The sequence below is a fragment of the Helianthus annuus genome, chromosome 1 (genome assembly GCF_002127325.2).
Source record: "Helianthus annuus cultivar XRQ/B chromosome 1, HanXRQr2.0-SUNRISE, whole genome shotgun sequence".
NCBI lineage: Eukaryota > Viridiplantae > Streptophyta > Magnoliopsida > Asterales > Asteraceae > Helianthus > Helianthus annuus.
In genome coordinates this window covers 143,373,800-143,393,595 of record NC_035433.2, presented here as the reverse complement: position 1 = coordinate 143,393,595, position 19,796 = coordinate 143,373,800, and the positions used below count along the sequence as shown (strand labels likewise).

At 40.2% G+C, this 19,796-nt stretch overlaps 1 protein-coding gene and 1 long non-coding RNA gene across 2 annotated transcripts; one reads left to right on the top strand and one right to left on the bottom strand.

The window, feature by feature from the left end:
- The first annotated feature begins 204 nt into the window (after positions 1-204).
- LOC118480942 lies at positions 205-16,434 on the top strand. Its single transcript, XM_035975957.1, has 2 exons — positions 205-371; positions 15,790-16,434. Exons 1-2 carry the CDS (start codon positions 264-266, stop codon positions 16,414-16,416), a joined length of 735 nt encoding a protein of 244 aa, XP_035831850.1. The 5' UTR covers positions 205-263; the 3' UTR covers positions 16,417-16,434.
- A 780-nt stretch (positions 16,435-17,214) lies between these two features.
- Positions 17,215-17,999, bottom strand: LOC110883535. Its single transcript, XR_002560503.2, has 4 exons — positions 17,931-17,999; positions 17,759-17,803; positions 17,536-17,672; positions 17,215-17,471 (listed from the first exon to the last, which is right to left on the bottom strand). It is a non-coding gene; the product is annotated as an uncharacterized LOC110883535 (long non-coding RNA).
- Positions 18,000-19,796: the final 1,797 nt, after the last annotated feature.

The following is a 19,796-nucleotide window of genomic DNA, read 5'->3' as shown; positions in this document are numbered from 1 at the left end:
TTATCTCCCTGCATAATTTAAGATACTATCCCATGATTTCAGCAACTATTTCAAAGGCTAAAATAAGGGGAAACTTCCAGCAATCCTCAAGAATAAATAGGCCTTTAGTCATCTACTTTCTTTGTCCAATTTTTTATTAATTATCGTGTCTTGTGTTTGGAGATTTGCCTATTTCGAATCAGGCTAACTATCCCTTGTTTTCCCTATTTTTATTAATCAAGTTTTCCAGTTTATATCATTTGGTTCCATTGCCGGGAAGTTGAATGACGCCTACAACCCGGAATTTGGTTATCTCTGCCCAGTTATTAGCGATTGCGGCACGATTAGACGCCATCTTAGCAACCATGGAGGATGATATTGCAGCCATGAAGGATTGTAGGTCCCTAAATCGGAGGATCGATTTTCACTATGGAATCCTTGTTTATAGCAAACAAAGTTAAGTGTGCGGAAACCACTTAACCAAGCCAAACAAACATAGAACAATATGAACACACGGTTAACCAAAGATACACACTCGTTTGATTAAACTGAGAAATGCCAACAACTGATACAAACACAGTTCTTACACTTGACAATGGTAAACTAGCATCTCTGCCTTAACAGATAACATTCTGTTCCTATATATAGCAGCTGGGCTTACAGCTTTGACGAAAAAGAAAGTGGGCCGACGAAACTGATGAAAGCCCAAGTGAAAGCCCAACAGTCAACGAATCAGGTCTGATTCGTTGACCACCTTGACGAATCATAAACGAAATTGACTGAGCTGATTCGTCGACATCACTTTTGACGAAACAACCCTGTTTCGTCAAGGGCTGCATATTGTTAACTGTTTCTGCACAACAGTTTGCAGAAACAGCAAGGAACAGAAACCAAATCACATAAAAGACCTTTCATGCGACATGCATAGTTTAACATACATTACAAACAAGAGAGACAAAAATATGTCGGACCCAAGCGGATAGGAGGATATCCGACTTGGTCGACTACGAATACAGACTCGATAATAGACTAAAGACCGTACAAAATGCAACACTACGTACAAGACTAGCGACAGACACAAAAAGTGCACCAAGAAACTCCCCCTTGTCTGTTGCTCGTCTTCGGTCTTCATCTTGATCTTCACAGGTGATGCTTTGACCAGGAACTACCAGAATGTATTCCCCGGTAATAGCAATAGCATGCAATTCTTTGAAACTTTAACGCTTGATGAGCATCCTTGTCTTCGTAGATGATGTCATGCCTATACAACTTTGTGATATCAGACGCCGACATATTCACCAACCACATCGGGTCCAGAATCCTAAAATTCTTGTCATCGTTGAACACAATCACGGATTCATGAGTATCCGAGTCATAACACCACAGACGCATGTCTCCAAGAAAATCCTGTTGCATCGGCATAAGAGGAATCTTGTCTACCACTCTGGGAGGATCATACACCAGCTTGTACCTCCCTGTATTTGTTTCCGGATCGAGCGTGAACCTGATCTGCTCATGCCTTGGGAACTGCGGCTTGTATGACTTGTCTTTCCATCCTGACTTCTTGTTCATCTTGATAAGACGTGCAAAGTGAGAAGCACCTTCAAACTTTGAGCGATTAATGAGCTCAAGTTTTGTAAGTGCTGCGACGTCGTAGAATGGCAGGGATAGAATACTCAGCAATGATCGGAAATACTGAATCCCGAACTCCCTTTTGATGGCTATGCAGTGGATTTCTTTCACAAACATCCAACATAAGATACGCCCACTTGGCTTGGCCTTTTCTAGCCGTAGAAAATCCACCTGTTCAGGTTCAGGAGCTGGCTTAGCAACCTTAGACAGAAACCGCTGACGCCATTCGGTAAACACATCCGTGACATTTTCAGAAGCGTCACGGTTCTTCAAGTGTTCATCAATGTCTTCAACATTATCCTTAAGCCAGTCCTCATCAAAAGGAGCAAATTCGGTACCGTCTTCTCTCACATAAGTTGATTTCTTGGCAACACCTTCAAATACTATCTCATCAACATTTTCCACATTCACCGACTCCCCAGTCTCCGGTTCACTTGGCATTTTCTCCACTTCTTCGTCATTCACATCACGCATTGCCATGAGAGTGATCATCTGTTGAGGCGTGAGATCTTCAACTATCTCACCCTCTTCCAGTAGTCCACTGGTGACTGGTGGTACAACCTGCAAAGCAAAATCTGCTGTACTAGGAACAGAGGATGTACCAGCTAACGCCTCTAGGAGCTGTTCTTCACCAACAGTTCCACTAGAGCCAGCCTGAGATGATCCAAGAGTCGACGGCTGATACACAATAATTTCAGATGAAGTACCAGCTGGGGGTTGCTGAGGTGCAGCAGCTGTATCTGGATTACCCTGATCCTCTGGGTCTTCATCTCGTTTTTGCAAGATTTCCTGCTGCTTGCACCGATCTTCCCATAAAGTCGCCACGCGCTTTCTTAGGAACTCATACCCCTTCGTCATTGTTCTTACACCCTCAGCAATAGTTGTATTCCTTGATTCAAACCAGTTCTTCATAAAATCACACCGACTCTTCAAGTCTTCGGCTAGTTTTTGAAGAACAGAGCTTTGCCTATCTCGTTCAGCTTCAGATGCTTTCAAACGTTCATTTTCTGCCTTAAGCCTGTTGATCTCTTCCTGTTGGCGTAGGATAGTGGCCTGTTGCGCACCAACTGCTGCTTTCAACCTATCAATCTCCACTAACTGACCGACTTGATCACGTTTTGTGATCTGAATGAAGTCAGTTTGCCTCTTAATCCGATCAGCCGCAGCCTCAAATTGCAGAAACAGGAAGTTATTCTTTTCTTCCTGTGTCATATCTGTAAAGATTTGCTGTCGTTCGGCACTTGGTCCAGCTGTTGTTGCTCTTATCGATGCTGCTATAGTGCGTTGAGGAGTGGATTGAGCAGGCACAGTTTGAGCTGCAGGAGGAGTTGTAATCACAGGAGGTTCAGAAGTAGGCACTTGAGGTGCGGATCCTCTGGAGGAGGTACTTAAGTACTTGCGTGCTTTCTTTCTCTTATGATGCTCAGCAGCCTTTTCAGCTTTCCTTTTTTTAGCAAGTTCTCTTTCAGGATCAGAGGGAACATATTCAGGATCATCTTCCTGTCTGATCCTTCTGTACCTTCTTACCCCACGTTCATCCCGATACATTTCGTATCCGGGTTCAAGTAGAAAGTCATCCTCAGAATCTGACTCCGCCTCATCGTCACCACCAGCTGAGGTGTCACCAGCTGACACTCCCCCTGCTGAGGTGCCACCAGCTGAAGCACCAGCAGTTGTGCCTACACTCGATGCACCAACTGCACCAGCATCACCGCCATCACCACCATCATCATCACTATCAGATTCATCTGATACTTCAGGATCTGGACTGAATTTCTCACTCATCATCCTTGTTAACTCAGGTTCTTCGTCATCAGATTGACTTTCTGCATGACGCCACTTGTTATCTTCAGGAGCAACATACGTAGTATCATGAAGAGCACCGAAAACTTTCCTTGGAGGGTTACTCTCCTTGTACCGTTTATGTGCTAAGTTCCTGATGAGACGTAAAGAATGGAGATTCATAGCTTCAATTTTTAGCAGATCATTGTCGGCTTTTGGCAGGCTTGGATGCTGAACGTTCATGATCATCTGCAGAAACCGAGGGTACATCCAATATTTGCTTCCGATGGTTCGATTCTTTCCCGTCCTCGTCAGATTCTCTTTCATATACTCAAATATGAACCTTGAAATACTAAACGGTCTATTTAGTACCAAGGCCACAAAGAGTCCCATGAGCTCGTTACTGGCCATATCATAACCGGCCCGTTTGTTGCTAATACACTGGATGAGAACATGCAAAAGAAACTTGTATCGAAGTGGGAAGTCACCCTTGTTTATCTGCATGCTGAAGATATCACCTGTGCACTTCATCCGTAATAAACACCCACGGATGCACATGATAGGAACAGTAATTGGCGCGTTCGGAATATCCTGTAGCTGAAGAACTTCATTCAGAATCTCCGGTGATACAATCACGTCCACGTTTTCTACCCGACCGCTGATAACTTCTTTGCCATCCAATTCTCCAACATGTGCTGAATCCCAGAATGCCTTGATTAGAGATTTGTATACCGGCGTCGAGAATGTGATTGCATAATTGATACGTGATTCACGGATCCATTGTGTAATTTCTTTTAGTTCGACAAGTTTCTCCTCTGGATCCAAATAGGCAACCTGGTTGTGCCGCTTCTCCGACATGATTTCCTCTTCCGTTTTGTTTTCTTTCTTAGTTGCCGGTTTACGCTTACCTTCCTTGGGTGCCATCTGCAAATATAAACGTCCACAGTAAATAATAGTCACATACGCATACATTTGGACATGTATGGATACAAATTCATGAATCCACTAGACATACAGCCTATCATACATGCCCACTGTGAACAGACTGCCTACTGTGAATTTCACTAAGGCATTTTGACGAAACAGAACATATTTGACGAAACAGAAATGAGTTTGACGAAACAGATCTGAGTGTTGACCAGATCTGTTATGTTGACCCATTTAGATTCGTCAACAGATCCTTTGACGAAACAGAAGTGGTTTTGACGAATTAGAATTCCAGTTCTGATTCGTTGACTACTCAGATTCGTCAAAACATCCTTTGACGGAACAGAAGAGCTTGAGATTCGTCAACGGATCTGATTCGTTGACCATCAGATTCGTCAACATGTCTGTTTCCCCAAATTCAGATTCGCCAACTGTTCAAATTCGCCGACTGTTCAAATTCGCCGGAATAAAGATCTGGGTTTTTCAGTTTCGCCGACAGGGGTTTAAACAATGAACAATTTACTGAAATCTTTTGAATGTTAACTGGTTATCCCAACCCAAATGCAAAACAAGCCCTAACACAAATGAGAGTCTTATTTGCGGTTAAAGTGACCGTTCAAGAACACATTCAGTTTTAATATTAAAACCCTGTTTTTATAACACAAACCCACATCCAAATTATAGACAAGAAAAACAGATAGGTACATAGATTTAACAAAAACAACAGGCAATCCAAACACATCAAGTGACACAACAAACAAATTCAAAGGAAGGTATATCGATCACAGAGGGTTTCCGTCGGATTTCCGGTGAAACCATCGGAGCCAAAAACAAGAACAATAACATCAAACACATTGTGCACCTTGATTCTTGTAAGTTTTTTGAGATAAAATCTGAAGATTTGGGAGAGAACACAGAGGTAACCGTCGGTATGGTGATATGGGGTTTGCAGAGAAAATGTAGGGGTGAACTTGAGTGGTTTTGAAAAAATGAACCATTTCTCTGACATAAAGACTTTTGTAACCGACCCACCTTTTTGGCGAATCAGGGTTTTGACGAGACACACATGGGCCTTGATGAAACAGACAGTGGGCCTTATCTTGGGCCTCAGAAATAAGCCCATTGACGAAACAGGCTTGGGCTCCCTGTTTCGTCAAAGCCTTTGACGAGACAAAACTGATTCGTCAACATGAAACAGGTTGACCTAAAACTGACTTTGACCAGTTCTGTTTCGTCAACAATATTTTGATTCGTCAATCAATTCCTGATTCGTCAAACTTAGTCTCAAAAACACCAAGGCATGAAAGTTTTTGCATACTGCACAGAATTTTAGCAATTTAACCATTTTGACATTCGTTTGAGTTTTCAAGAGCAAGAACGATTTATGAAGTAGGTTTCAGGCTTCCGGTCACACACACCAAGCAATATCTTTGGCATAATCAAAAACAAGCATAACTACTACATTTTCTAAGATGTTGAAAACTAAACTAAATGCAAATGAAATGATAAAATAATCAACTGTACAGATGCAACTTTTTCCGAGTTTCAAGGATAAGGAATCATACCAGCTTACGGTCTTAGTCAACATAATTCTATTTCTGATTAAAATTCCTAACAAGTATACTACCTCGATTATCGATATTGCTGTCCACATAAACTCATGCTCATCAAACGTAATCATACTTAGGAGATACGCTTTACGGTAAGAATTATACTTACAAGTCGATGTGAATCCACCTCACGACACATTCCCGTATCAAGGTATGCGCGAGAATTCATCTTACCGGTGAGTATACTGGTTATCATCTGTTTGACCGTATAAGATGTGAGATACTCACTTATTTTGATTTGAAAACCAAGCCCTATGTGATAGAATCACTTATTGATGAGGAACTTGATTTTCGATGCATGAGGACACAGGAGCAAGTCCGTGAACAGGTCAGTACTTTCGTACAGCAGAGAGACGAACTTGACTCCCGGATGAATGTGATATATTATCACTTATTTGTTTGGACATGTGATTGTTGATCACTTATTGAGGTCGAATGCAATATGTACACGTATGTATAGTATCATGGAAGATCTAGACTTGCGTCCCCGTTATTTTTCGGTAAAAGATACAACCATGATACCCAGATGATAAGCAGCATAAAGACCGAATATCTCAGAACCTCGGCAATCTATCAAACGAAATTTCGGTACTAAGACCATATGCCAATGAATGGTTCCCACCTGACTTGAAGTCTGTTAGGTTTGTATCATCCTGCACATTTTAGTTTGATTGTGAGCCTATCGATACATCGTTAGAAGAGATACTTATCATTTGTTTAACGATTTCAAACATGTTGACCGACCACACCAGTGAATATCATCACTTTCCTTTTTCCAAGAAACTCATTTTTGGGTTTTTCTATTTTTTTTTTGATTTTTTTTTTAATTTTAAGAAATAAAAGACAGAAACGTAACACATCTTTTTGGATTTTTGAGATTTTCTAATGTTTTTGTATTTTCTTGAAATTTTCTCCCCCTAAAATGCTAAAAGATTAGAAAAGGAAAATCTTTTTGTATTTTTCGGATTTTGAAAGAAAATATTTACAAAAACGATTAGCCAAAGAGTTTACTCAGGGAGCACCTTAATGCCGTTGACCAAAAGTAGATAATCAAACCGTGATTTATCAAAGGCTTTTGTAAACAGGTCGGCACGTTGGTGTTCGGTGGGGATATGAATCACATCGATTAATCTTTTATCAAAACAATCACGTATGAAGTGATATTTAATTTCGATGTGTTTGGTCTTGGAATGCTGCACAGGATTTCTAGTGATCTGTAAGGCAGCATTGTTATCAACAAATATAGGAGTAGTTAGGAATTCAAAACCGTAGTCGCGCATTTGTTGTTGTATCCACAAGACTTGGGAGCAACAACTTGAGGCAGCAATATATTCTGCTTCACAGGTTGATGTAGCAACGCACGTCTGCTTCTTGCACTGCCACGTCACCAGGCGACTTCCTAAGAACTGACATCCCGCTGTTGTTGATTTGCCGTCAATTTTGCAACCACCAAAATCAGAATCACTATATGCGGTCAAATCAAAGCTATCATCCCTAGGGTACCAAAGAACGGTGTCTGGACATCCCTTCAAATAGCGAAAGATCCTTTTAGCAGCTGTCAAATGGGAGGCCTTCGGATTAGCTTGATATCTTGCTAGCAGGCAGGTTGGATACATGATGTCAGGCCTCGAAGCAGTAAGATACATGAGAGATCCGATCATAGCACGATAATAAGAAGAGTTGACACTTTCACCCTTCAAGTCCGGAGTAATCCCGTGATTCTGCGGAAGTGGGGTATTGGCGGGCGTTGCATCTGACATCTGGAACCGGCTCAAGATGTCACCAACATATTTAGTCTGATGGATGAATATCCCAGACTCCGTTTGCTGAACTTGTAGGCCCAAAAAGAAGTTCATCTCTCCCATCGCGCTCATCTCGAACTTTTCCTACATAATTTGCTCGAATTCCCTGCACAAAGATTCATTAGTGGAACCAAATATAATATCATCCACATATACCTGCACCAGCAGAAGATCTCCATTTTGTTCCTTGACGAAGAGGGTGCAATCAATAAGGCCTCTCCGAAATCCATTCTCCAGAAGATAGTTGGATAGGGTTGCGTACCAAGCTCTAGGTGCTTGATGTAAACCATAAAGAGCTTTGTTTAGCAACCAGACCCTATCAGGATGAATTGGATCTTCGAATCCTGGGGGCTGTTCCACATACACCTCTTCTTGAACTATCCCATGAAGAAAAGCACTTTTCACATCCATCTGGTAGACCTTGAATCCCTTAAATGATGCATAAGCAAGGAAGATTCGAATAGCCTCTAGACGGGCAACTGGTGCATAGACTTCATTGTAGTCAATCCCCTCTATTTGACGAAAACCCTGAACGACCAATCTTGCTTTGTTACGGATAACCACTCCACGGTCGTCCTTCTTGCATTTGAAAACCCATCGAGTGCCAATTTTCTTATAGTTCTCTGGTCTTTCAACAAGCTTCCAAACACCAAGCTTCTGAAATTGCTGAAGTTCCTCCTGCATAGCCTCAACCCAAGCATTATCTTTCAAAGCTTCTTTCCACGATTTTGGTTCTTCTTGTGACACATAACATGCGAAGGACCAGTCATTCTGCTGACCGGATTCTCTTATGGCCGAATACAAACCCGCATTCTGGTTGTTTCTCAGTTGATTACGCGTCTGCACGCCGCGATGGACATCTCCTATTATGTTCTGCTGGGGATGGGTATTATGAATCCTCATTTCAGGATTGTCTGGCACGCGAGCATTGATACCCAAATTGTTAAAATTAAGATCAACAACCAATTCCACACCAGGAATGTGTGTAGAGGTGGATGCATTTCCTTCAGCAGTATCCACATTCTGCACATGAGGTGTATCAACAGAAGCACCTTGAACAGGAGCAACTGGAGCAGAAGATCCTTCAGCTGCATCATGATATTCATCATCTTCAGAAGACTCATTATAGTCAGCAGCATCTTCATAAACCTCATTTTGAGCCATATTGTTGATAGACGAAGAACCTTGAGGGTCAACAACAATAGGTCTAACCAAAGGTGAGACAGCAGCGTTGTCACTTTCCAACAACATTCTGGCCGCTGCTGATTCTTCGTCAAAGGTTTGCAGATTGAAGGAGTCAAACAGACCATCATAGTCGAACATCCACGGATCACCCGGAGCTCTGACAGGACTCGTATACCTTTGAACCCTCACCTCACTCCACAGCTCAATCTTTTTGGTAGCTAGATTCCAGACACGAAAGTTTGGAGTTTGGTATCCAAGGAAGTAGCCCTCGATAGCCTTAGCACCAAATTTGCCATCTGGTTCAATCATGGTACAAGGACCACCAAAGGGTTCTAGGTAAGAAAGATCCGGTTTCCTTTTCTGAAGGAGTTCGAAACAAGTTTTGCCATGTCTCTTTACTGTAAGAACTCTGTTTAATGTGTAGCACGCAGTCGACACAGCCTCCCCCCAGAATTGAACAGGGAGTTCCGACTCTACTAACATTGTTCTGGCAGTTTCAATAATCGTTCGATTCTTCCTCTCCGCGACACCATTTTGTTGTGGAGTGTAACGAGAACTGTACTCATGAAGAATGCCTTTAGAAGTACAAAACTCATCCATAACTTGATTCTTGAATTCGGTTCCATTGTCGCTTCGGATCCTTTTCACTTTCAACGTATAGAGATTTTCCAACATAGTGAGAAGGTCCTTGAGGATGCCAGGAGTTTCACTCTTGTGTGCCATGAAGGAGACCCAAGAAAATCTAGAATAATCATCAGTAACTACTAGACAATAGGCATCACCGAACATAGTCTTGTGCTTCATAGGTCCAAAGAGGTCCATGTGAAGACGTTCGAGAGGCATGTTGACAGTGTTGATTTTCTTCAAAGGGTGAGACTTCTTTGTTTGCTTCCCCTTTTGGCACGAGACACAAATATCTTGTAGATGAAAACTTCTCACAGGCACACCATTCACAAGATTGTTTTTCACCAAATGGTTCATCTTCCTCAAGTGAATGTGTCCCATTCTTCTGTGCCAAGATATAGACTCCTTTTCCGTGGCTTTTGAGACAAAGCAAGTGACTTGTGCAGATGTTGTAATGGCTTGGCTCATATCAAGAATATACAGATCATTAACTCTCGGAGCCGATAAGAGAATCCATTCTTGTGGAATTTTGAATCCGGGTTTTAGCACATAGCAGCCGGCATCATCAAAATGCACGGTGAACTTCTTATCGCAGATTTGCGACACACTGAGAAGATTATGATCAATTTGCTTCACATAGTTGATCTTATCGAAACACACAATACCATTGGAGATACTTCCTTCTCCAGTGATGTATCCGCCTTTGTCTCCCGCAAATGCGACATAGCCTCCTCTAATATTTCTCACATCGTACAGAAGCCGTAAGTCGCCAGTCATGTGCCTGGATGCTCCACTATCAACAATCCAATGACTATTAATAGTTCCTCCTGGAACACCCTGCACATATTGTTCAAAGATCAGTTGAGGATGGGGACCCAAGCCATAGTGGCCTTGGGTCGTCCCTGAGCATCACGATACGTGACCTCGATCTGTTGATGATTCTCGAACACATTAACTCCCCCTGAACTATCACCCGTTTTAGGTCTCCAAGTTTCTTTTTGCCTACCAGATTGAGTGTTATAAATTGTTTTTGAAGACTCTGGCTTCAGCGGCTGTGACACACTTGGTTCCCTTTTAACTGTTTTAACTTCAGGTTTTAAAGCTTTTTCAACGGTTTTCACATTCTTACGTCGTAGTTTCAATTCTTGTTCTTTAATTGTTCGTTTATCACGTTTTGGTGAAACAGACTGACGTTGAGGGTGAACATTTACAGGTGGAGTTTTCTCAACAAATTTCTCTTTTGGAGCGTTTGGGCAATTTTTAATGATATGCCCAAATTCCCCGCATTTAAAGCATGTTCTCCTTTCAACAAATTTGGGAGAACTTGATTGACCATGTGATGTCGAGTTTGTGGAACCAGAGGTACTTGCCTTTTCATCACACCCATTTGTATGTTGAGTGTAATTGTTATCACTATTACGTTTTAAGATTGTGACTTGTTTTACAAAATCTGTGTTAGATTTGTTCTCAAAAGTGTCAATCTTATCAGTACCCTTGGATGACACAAACTTGACATCTTTTGCCTTCTTTTGAGATCGAGCTCCTTTTGTTTCAGATTTAACTTGAGAGACATTAGGCTTTTGAGTTCGCTTGATTGGTTGTCTACTCTTAGAAGCACTGGGTTGTTGAGTGGTTGATGATTTTTGATTTCCAAACTGTTTTCTGATCTCATTCTTAGGAATTGGGTCACATTGTGTTACTACAATTCCAGGAAGAGTTTTTCCCAAAAATTTGTTTGTATTATCTTCAAAAACTTTATCAATCAAGGATTGATTAACGTTTTCAATTGGAAAATCATGATCTGAGTAAATTTTATCACCACCAACCAATTTGTAAAACAAATTCCTGCTTTTAACAGTAGACACATCCCTTTTCTCAACCTTAATAGGATCTATCACTTGTTTCTTGACAGGTGAGACCACAGGAGTATCAGGATCACAAAGGATGTGATTCTCGGAATGACTACTCCCTTCATCTTGTCAAGTGATTTATCCTGATCACTTACATCCATTTCAGATTCATCATCCGATGATTCACAGTCCTCGATAATTGGTGGACTTTGATTCATGGAAGTTGATGTTTCTTGCTGCTTTGTGGATGTGTTTGAAGAATTGTCCGGTTTGAACCCTAGGCCAGCAGAAAATTCCTCATAATCAAGAGGCACACTGGGTTCATACCGTGGCATATCTTCTTCATCAGGTGGTGGAGCATAGTTTTGTCTCAAAGGGGGTGGGCACTTCTTATATCCTATGCCCTTTTGATCTCCCTTTAGTTGTTGAACATCGATGATGTGATCAAGCACAAATCGGGAGTTAGAATAACTATCCAATTTCTGTTTGATCGCATCATGCTCACATTTGGCAATGGCTAACTGTTTCTTGGTTTCCTCAACAAGATTTATGTACTCATTTATACTTACTTGTTTATGGTAAACCACTTTGTTAACTTCTGAAACATTTTTCTTTAAGTTTTCAAGTTGAGCTTTAAACTCTTTTTCGTTTCTTGTTAACGCCATATTTGCCTCTTTGCATTTTGACATTTCAACAACCAAACTTTGATTGTGACTATGAATTGTGTCACATTCAAGTTTCACCCTTTCGCATTCACTCCTCATAAACTCACATGATTTACAATCTATAACAGCAGGAGTTTTAGCATTTACCTGGCTTGAAGAGGCTGAGACATTTGCCATAAAGGCAGTTTGAAAAGAAAAAGCTCCATCTTCAGAAAAGAACTTCTCCATTTCCTTTGATGCAGTAGCAGCCTTCCTAATCAGAATTGATTTCTGACTCTTAACTTCATCAGCTTCATTCAGTAACTCTTGAATATCAGCACCTCCTTCCTCCTTCACATCAGGCTCAGACTGATTATCTCCAGAAATAGAGCCTTCTTCATCAGAACTACCCGAATAACCAGAGCTGTCATCACTCTCAGAAGACTCTTCCTTATGAACATGCTTGATGTGATTGATAATCTTTGCATAACAAGCTGTTCCACCATTCTGATCACCTTCTCCAAATTGCACAGACCAGTCACATCCTTCATCAGCTTGAACTGTCAAAGCCCGATTGGGATTTGATGGTCCAGACTGGTTCTGATTGTTGTTGACTGCCACAATCCTCCTGTCTTGATTTTCTTGCTGGGCATTCACATTTGAAGTTCTCGTCTGGTTTCTAAAGGGGTTATGATTGCCTTGTTTTGTTGGTCGAGTGCACTCACGTTTGAAGTGCCCTTTCTCGCCACAATTAAAGCATGTGACAGCATTAATATCAAACCCATACTTCGTGTCTTTCTTTCCTTCCAACGAAGTTCTACCAGTACGAGCCATGAAGTCTTTGGCCCTTCTAACTGCACTTGCAAAAGCCCACTTAATATCCATCAACTCCATTTCTTCCTTGTCGATCTGTTTATAATCTTCATTGGTCATGTTGATGTTACCAAGCTGACCTGCTACCAAACCACAGTAAGCACTGACCATCGTATTAATAATTTCCATATGCTCCTTAGCAACTTCAATGCTGAGGTGTGAAAGATTTGAATTATCAACTCGGATTGTGTTAGGGTTTTGAGGTTGAGGATTGCTTGTATAGTGAGCCTGCTGTTGTTGTTGTGGAGGTTGGACTTGTGGCTGAGATGGAACTGGGATGTAAGATCTTGGATCAAATTAGGGTTGTGCCGGGTTAACTTGAGGTGTTGGCATATATGGTCTTGGATCAAAAACAGGAGCAGCAGTTGATTGAGGAAACGGAAAGGAGCTTGTATTGGACACAAATGCAGTTTGCAGTTTCGGTTGCTGTGCTGCATTGGATCTGGCCAAGGCGTCGAGGCCTGGAAGGTACATTTCTGTATTCTGAGGAACGGGAGCTCGCTTTGCTTTCCTAATTTCTTCATCGTTTTTATGTTCCAGTTTCTGAATGAACTCATAGATGTTAACCGTGTCTAGAGTTCCAGTGTGCTTCAGCAGCTCAATAAAAGAACTCCACTTAGGAGGTAAAGCGTCAGCAAACTTATTCACCAAGTCTTGTTGAGTAGATACAACCCCATAAGCAACCATTTCACTAATCAGATGATAGAAACGTGTTGTCATGTCGTTTAGAGTTTCGTTTTCCAAAAACTGAAATGAATCAAACTCTTTCTTCAATAAATCATGACGAGACTTTCGAGTGGCTGCATTGCCTTCTCCTCTAGCAACTAAGGCATCCCACAATGATTTCGTGTTCTTGCACATGGAGAACTGATGATAGATATCTTTGTTGAGAGCTTGTGTAAGTGTGGCAAAGGCCTTTTTCTCCAATTCATAAGCCTTCTTGTCATTTTCGAGCATGTTGGCATAACCTTCTGAAGTGGACGCTGCAACCTCGAGATTATCATTGAATGGATTGATGAAACACGTCCAAAGATCTGTGCTTTGCCCTTGAACATACGTGTGAAAACGGTTTTTCCATGATGGAAAATCGTTCATATGGTTCAACTTTGGTGGACGGTTGTTGCTGCCCGTTTCGCTTTCACTAATCAAAAGATTTTGAATGCTTTGACTCTGATTGGAAACCAATGCCCATTGACTTGGACTGATTGATGGATGTGGAAACATGCTTTTCGCCCAAGCTGCAGCAGAAGTTAGCTCTTGACTAGATTGGGAGTCAATGCTCCAGTCCCAAGGACTTGTACAACTCATATTTGATCACAATTACCTGAGAACTTGAACAAACACTTGAAAACAAACAGTTATGATTAATTTGTAAACCTTCTGTTAAAAATTTGACACTGCCTTGACGAAATAGAAAATTCTGTTGACGAAATAGAAGTTTGACGAAACAGAAGTTTGACGAGACTGAACCTGTTTCTTCAAAGAAGTTTGAGGAAACAGACTTGTGATTCGTCAAAAGGACCTTTGGCGAAACAGACTTGATTCGTCGAAGGGACTTTTGGCGAGATAGACGTGATTCGTCGAAGGGATCTTTGGCGAAACACCTCTCAGTTTCGTCAACGATACCTTTGGCGAGATACTCCTGTTTCGTTGACTTTCAGATTCGTTGATGGAATTCTGATTCGTCAAAAAGGATTGTCAGAGTTTGGTGAAAGTTGGTGAAAAGTTTATACTCAACCTGTCTACTCACACGCTCTCCCACACCTTCTATCCACCAACTCAGAAGTATGGTGGGTAATAGCAAGGGTCAAACACTCTTTCAAAATACAAATCTTGTCCTTTAGATCAAACACACACTTTTATCAAGAACAACTTGAATATGATAAACAAAATGAGGAACACTTTCAGAACTTCAAGACTTCTAAACCTTCTGAAAACAGATTTTTGTGTAAAACTTTTAACCAAAACCAACCGGTTACAAGTGTAACTTTAAACTAGAAAGGTTTTTGGCAAAACTTTCAACAAACAAGCAATAAACACACCCTTTTAGAGAATATATTTCCAGAAAGTTTAAAGTTTCTAAAACCTTTTTGAACAAGAACAAACACAACCACAAGCTAGAAAAATCGAACTATGTTTGATTTTAAACAAGGATACGAGCCAATGCTCTGATACCACTTGTAGGTCCCTAAATCGGAGGATCGATTTTCACTATGGAATCCTTGTTTATAGCAAACAAAGTTAAGTGTGCGGAAACCACTTAACCAAGCCAAACAAACATAGAACAATATGAACACACGGTTAACCAAAGACACACACTCGTTTGATTAAACTGAGAAATGCCAACAACTGATACAAACACAGTTCTTACACTTGACAATGGTAAACTAGCATCTCTGCCTTAACAGATAACATTCTGTTCCTATATATAGCAGCTGGGCTTACAGCTTTGACGAAAAAGAAAGTGGGCCGACGAAACTGATGAAAGCCCAAGTGAAAGCCCAACAGTCAACGAATCAGGTCTGATTCGTTGACCACCTTGACGAATCATAAACGAAATTGACTGAGCTGATTCGTCGACATCACTTTTGACGAAACAGCCCTGTTTCGTCAAGGGCTGCATATTGTTAACTGTTTCTGCACAACAGTTTGCAGAAACAGCAAGGAACAGAAACCAAATCACATAAAAGACCTTTCATGCGACATGCATAGTTTAACATACATTACAAACAAGAGAGACAAAAATATGTCGGACCCAAGCGGATAGGAGGATATCCGACTTGGTCGACTACGAATACAGACTCGATAATAGACTAAAGACCGTACAAAATGCAACACTACGTACAAGACTAGCGACAGACACAAAAAGTGCACCAACAAGGATGATGTTGCAGCAATCAAGACTCAAATGATTAGGGATGGCAGTTACTGTGAAGAAATCAAGAATCAGATGATCATGCACACAAGTTTCAACCCAGATGATCTAGATCCCAAAGTCATTGAGAATCACCAGAAGTTTGAGCGGGTTGATTACCGAAGTCAATCGCCAAAAGATCAAGAAATCGAAGGCGATGAAGATGATAATTTCATTCCAAATGTTAATTCGCCTAAAGACAATGGTCCTATCCAAATTACTCTTCATCACTCAACCAAAGGTGCTGAAGTTTTGGATCTAGATCATGTAAGGAAGGACCCACAAGTGGTAGGGAAGAAGACGGTTCCCAAGCTTCCCAAAGAAGCTGCAAATCGGAAAGATGGTAGCAGAGACGTGAAAGACAACCACCATGGTCCACCGAATGTTGTGGCCAGGCTCGACCTACAACCACAATCCGGTTGGGCTAATCTATTGGTTTATGAAGCGTGTCAACCTATAATTGAATGGCTCATCGCTTGGCACAACTATTGGATAATCGACTTGAGGACAAGTCGTTTTACCAGGCGGGAAGTAATGATAAGATCCAAACTGATCCTCTCAATCAAATGCACAATCATCTCCCTGCATAATTAAGATATTATCCCATGATTTCAGCAGTCATGATTCAGCAACTGTTTCAAAGGCTAAAATAAGGGGAAACTTCCAGCAATCCTCAAGAATAAATAGGCCTTTAGTCATCTATTTTCTTTGTCCAGTTTTTTATTAATTATCGTGTCTTGTGTTTGGAGATTTGCCTATCTCGAATCAGGCTAACTATCCCTTGTTTTCCCTATTTTTATTAATCAAGTTTTCCAGTTTCTATCATCCTATCATAAAAAGTATCTTTTTATTAAGTATTTTACAAAAGGATCTTTTGAAAAAGTATGTGTTAAAAAGATAAAATAGCTGACTATCTTGTAAAATGACTAAATTTGTAATATATCTGACTGATTCTTTGATAATCTCAATCCAGTAATACAACACTGATTCTTTGTAATAAAAATAAGGGTAAATTACTTTTTGAGTCCCTGTGTTTTAGTGGTTTTAACTAGTTGAGTCCAAAAGCAAAAAGTTTAACGACCTGAGTCCCTATAAGCATTTTCTTTAACCATTTGAGTCCTTTTCAGTCCAAATTTTAACCTTTTGAGTCCAATTTTTTGGACTCAAGTCGTTATAAAATGTACAAAATTGGACTCAAAATGTTATAAAATAAATGACTAGGGACTCAGGGCGTTAAACTTTTTGATTTTGGACTCAAGTGGTTAAAACCACTAAAACACATGGATTCAAAAAGTAATTTACTCTAAAAATAAATGATTTAGTGACAAACTTTCCAAAGAATGTGTTACAAATTTAATATTAGGTTAGAGGGAATATTGAATACATAGTAAAAATGACTTTCTATTAAACTATATGTATGGACTCTGGTAAGTCAAGCGTAACGATTAATGATTTTCATAGAGCATGATCATTTACATTTAACTAATAGGATTAGAAAGGAAAACTTACATCTAAAGCCCTTTTGACTTCCCTATCTATCCAATTGATGGCGTGGTCAGGAGTAGCATTGCAAAAAAGAATTATGTGCTCAAATCAAATCACCCATTTAGAGGGACTACTCTCCTTACAACTAGTGGAACCTACCACATCTGCAACCACAATTAACATCACACATGGAATAATTTTGGCTAGTTATAAGTAGCAATCTTATACCCGAAAGGTTTTCTCTCTACGATGTGATAAAGGCAACCGGGTGCATAAAGCCTCCTCAGATCTTTATTCTATCTCTCATCCGATGTGAATGTGTCTTTTATGCATCCTAAGCACAGCAAACAGCCAAGCCTGGCAAACTGTTCAAAGAAAATATTACAACTCTATGATAAATTGATAATGAAGGCTTAAAGACCATGTAATAATATACTAAATTTGATATTACCAGAAAAGTGATTTGCAGATGTCTTCCAAACATTCTGATTCAAACCTGATCAACCAAAACTATAACTTTCTTAAATTAAACGATTCAAAATAACTTCCCCGAAGAACAACACAATCTATGATGTCTGCATATCTCAGAACCAAATAATCAACGATTAGAAAGGAAAACTTACATCTAAAGCCCTTTTGGAATGGATTCCCATTCTCACCAAATTGTGATGGCATCATCGCACACCTAACCCCACTACAGCCCCCTTGAATAAAATCATCTGAATCAATTTCAAGAATCAAACATCGTTTTTCATTTATATTCTTCAACCAATAACAGTCAAGATTCAATCTTTTAGTTGCAAATTTATAATATATATAATATTAAATTTATAGGTATTTGCATTTAGGAACGGGAGGCATACTTTCTAGACAAAAAAAAAAAAAAAGTTTAAAACATGTAAGTTTCATCAAATTCTAAGTCTAAACATCAAAGATTCAAAGTTTCATCAAAATTTTAACTAAACATTGTAGGTCCCTTTTGTCGGAGGATGACGAACCTCAAACCTTGTTATACTAACCCACTAGCGAGTGCGGAATCCAAGCTAGCAAGCAAACCGAGATTAAGCAAGTATAAACACAACACACAAGGGTTCACCGATTAACACCAATGTATTAATGCAAATGAAGGTTTCGGTTACAAGCACAATGTTTACAAATCTAACATGTAAACTCTCAAAGTGTGTGTGTGAGTTTCCGGACAGAATGCTCTCAGCCTATCTCTCGGATGTGTGTGTATTCTCTCTAACAAGTCTGTCTGAAACTCAACACACTGCATGGGTATTTATACCCAGCCCATGATGTCTGGTCCGAAGGATCCGATAGATGGTCCGAAGGATCATCTATCGAAGACAAAGTATTCGAAGGATCAGCAGGGACCTCGAAAGGTCACCTTTCGAGGTCTATCATTCGAAGCCTATCTTTCGATGCCATCGAAGGATCTACAATATCCTTCGATGAGCTATCCTTCGACACAGAACATCCTTCAACATTTACAAACTGTTGTCCAAGTCAAACCGGAGGATGGTTGACTTGGTCAACTTACAACACTAATCAGGACATCGTTTACATCGTGACCGAATACAGACAAAGTACAGACACAAGTGCACCAACAAACTCCCCCTTGGCTGTAGCTTTGTCTTTATCTTCTATAGTTGTAGACTCGTCTCGAACTTCGATGGTCTTTGGTCTTCGAGTTCTCAAAACTCTGATGTCCTTTCAAGTCTTCAATGTCGGAGGATCTTCAAAGTCTTCATGTCTTGAAAGCAGAGAGTGTATCAACAAACTACCTGTATCATGTAGGAAGTGTGTTGACAAACTCCCCCTTAACATAAGCTCGTGAAATACTTTATCTTTATGAAGTGAGATCCTTATGGTGTTGATGGTGGCCAGCGGCAACTCGATCATCTTCATCTTTTGAGCGCCTTCTCGTCGTGTCTTCATTCCAAAGCTGGTCATCGACCATGTTCTCCTAGCCTTTAGAATCTGCACATGCAAGAAATCTAAACGCGTAATGAGAACAACTGCTTGGAATATAGTTAACATAAACAAATGACACACGAATGACCATGTCATAATCAAACACCGTCCGACAGTTTGAAAGTTTAATAAATTTGTCAATTTTAGTTTTAACTTTCAAAACTTGCAAATTTTGACCGTTTATGAAGATTTAGTCAGTTCGGTTTTCAGTCAGGTTTCAGGTAACGAAGACTCGAGTTCCAACATCGTACGATCGAAAATAAAGTAGAAAGAAAATCTTTTTGGCTTTTACAAAGTTTATATTAAAACACACCTAAAATCTTTTTGGTATTTTTGAAATTAAAAGACAACAATTTAAAATCTTTTGAGTGTTATCAAACGACATCACCGCTAATGTCGTGCTGATATGCACCAAACGACGAAACTGTTTAAAAGAAAACAATAAAAGTTAAGCAGTAAATAAATATTTACAGACATTCTTTTTGTGAGTTTCGAGGGTAAGAGAATCATAT

Excerpts from the sequence above, each read along its gene's own strand:
- LOC118480942 (XM_035975957.1), top strand. The coding sequence starts at position 264 with ATGACGCCTACAACCCGGAATTTGGTTATCTCTGCCCAGTTATTAGCG. Across the intron at positions 372-15,789 it reads ATGATATTGCAGCCATGAAG|GATGATGTTGCAGCAATCAA; the intron begins GATTGTAGGTCC and ends TGCACCAACAAG.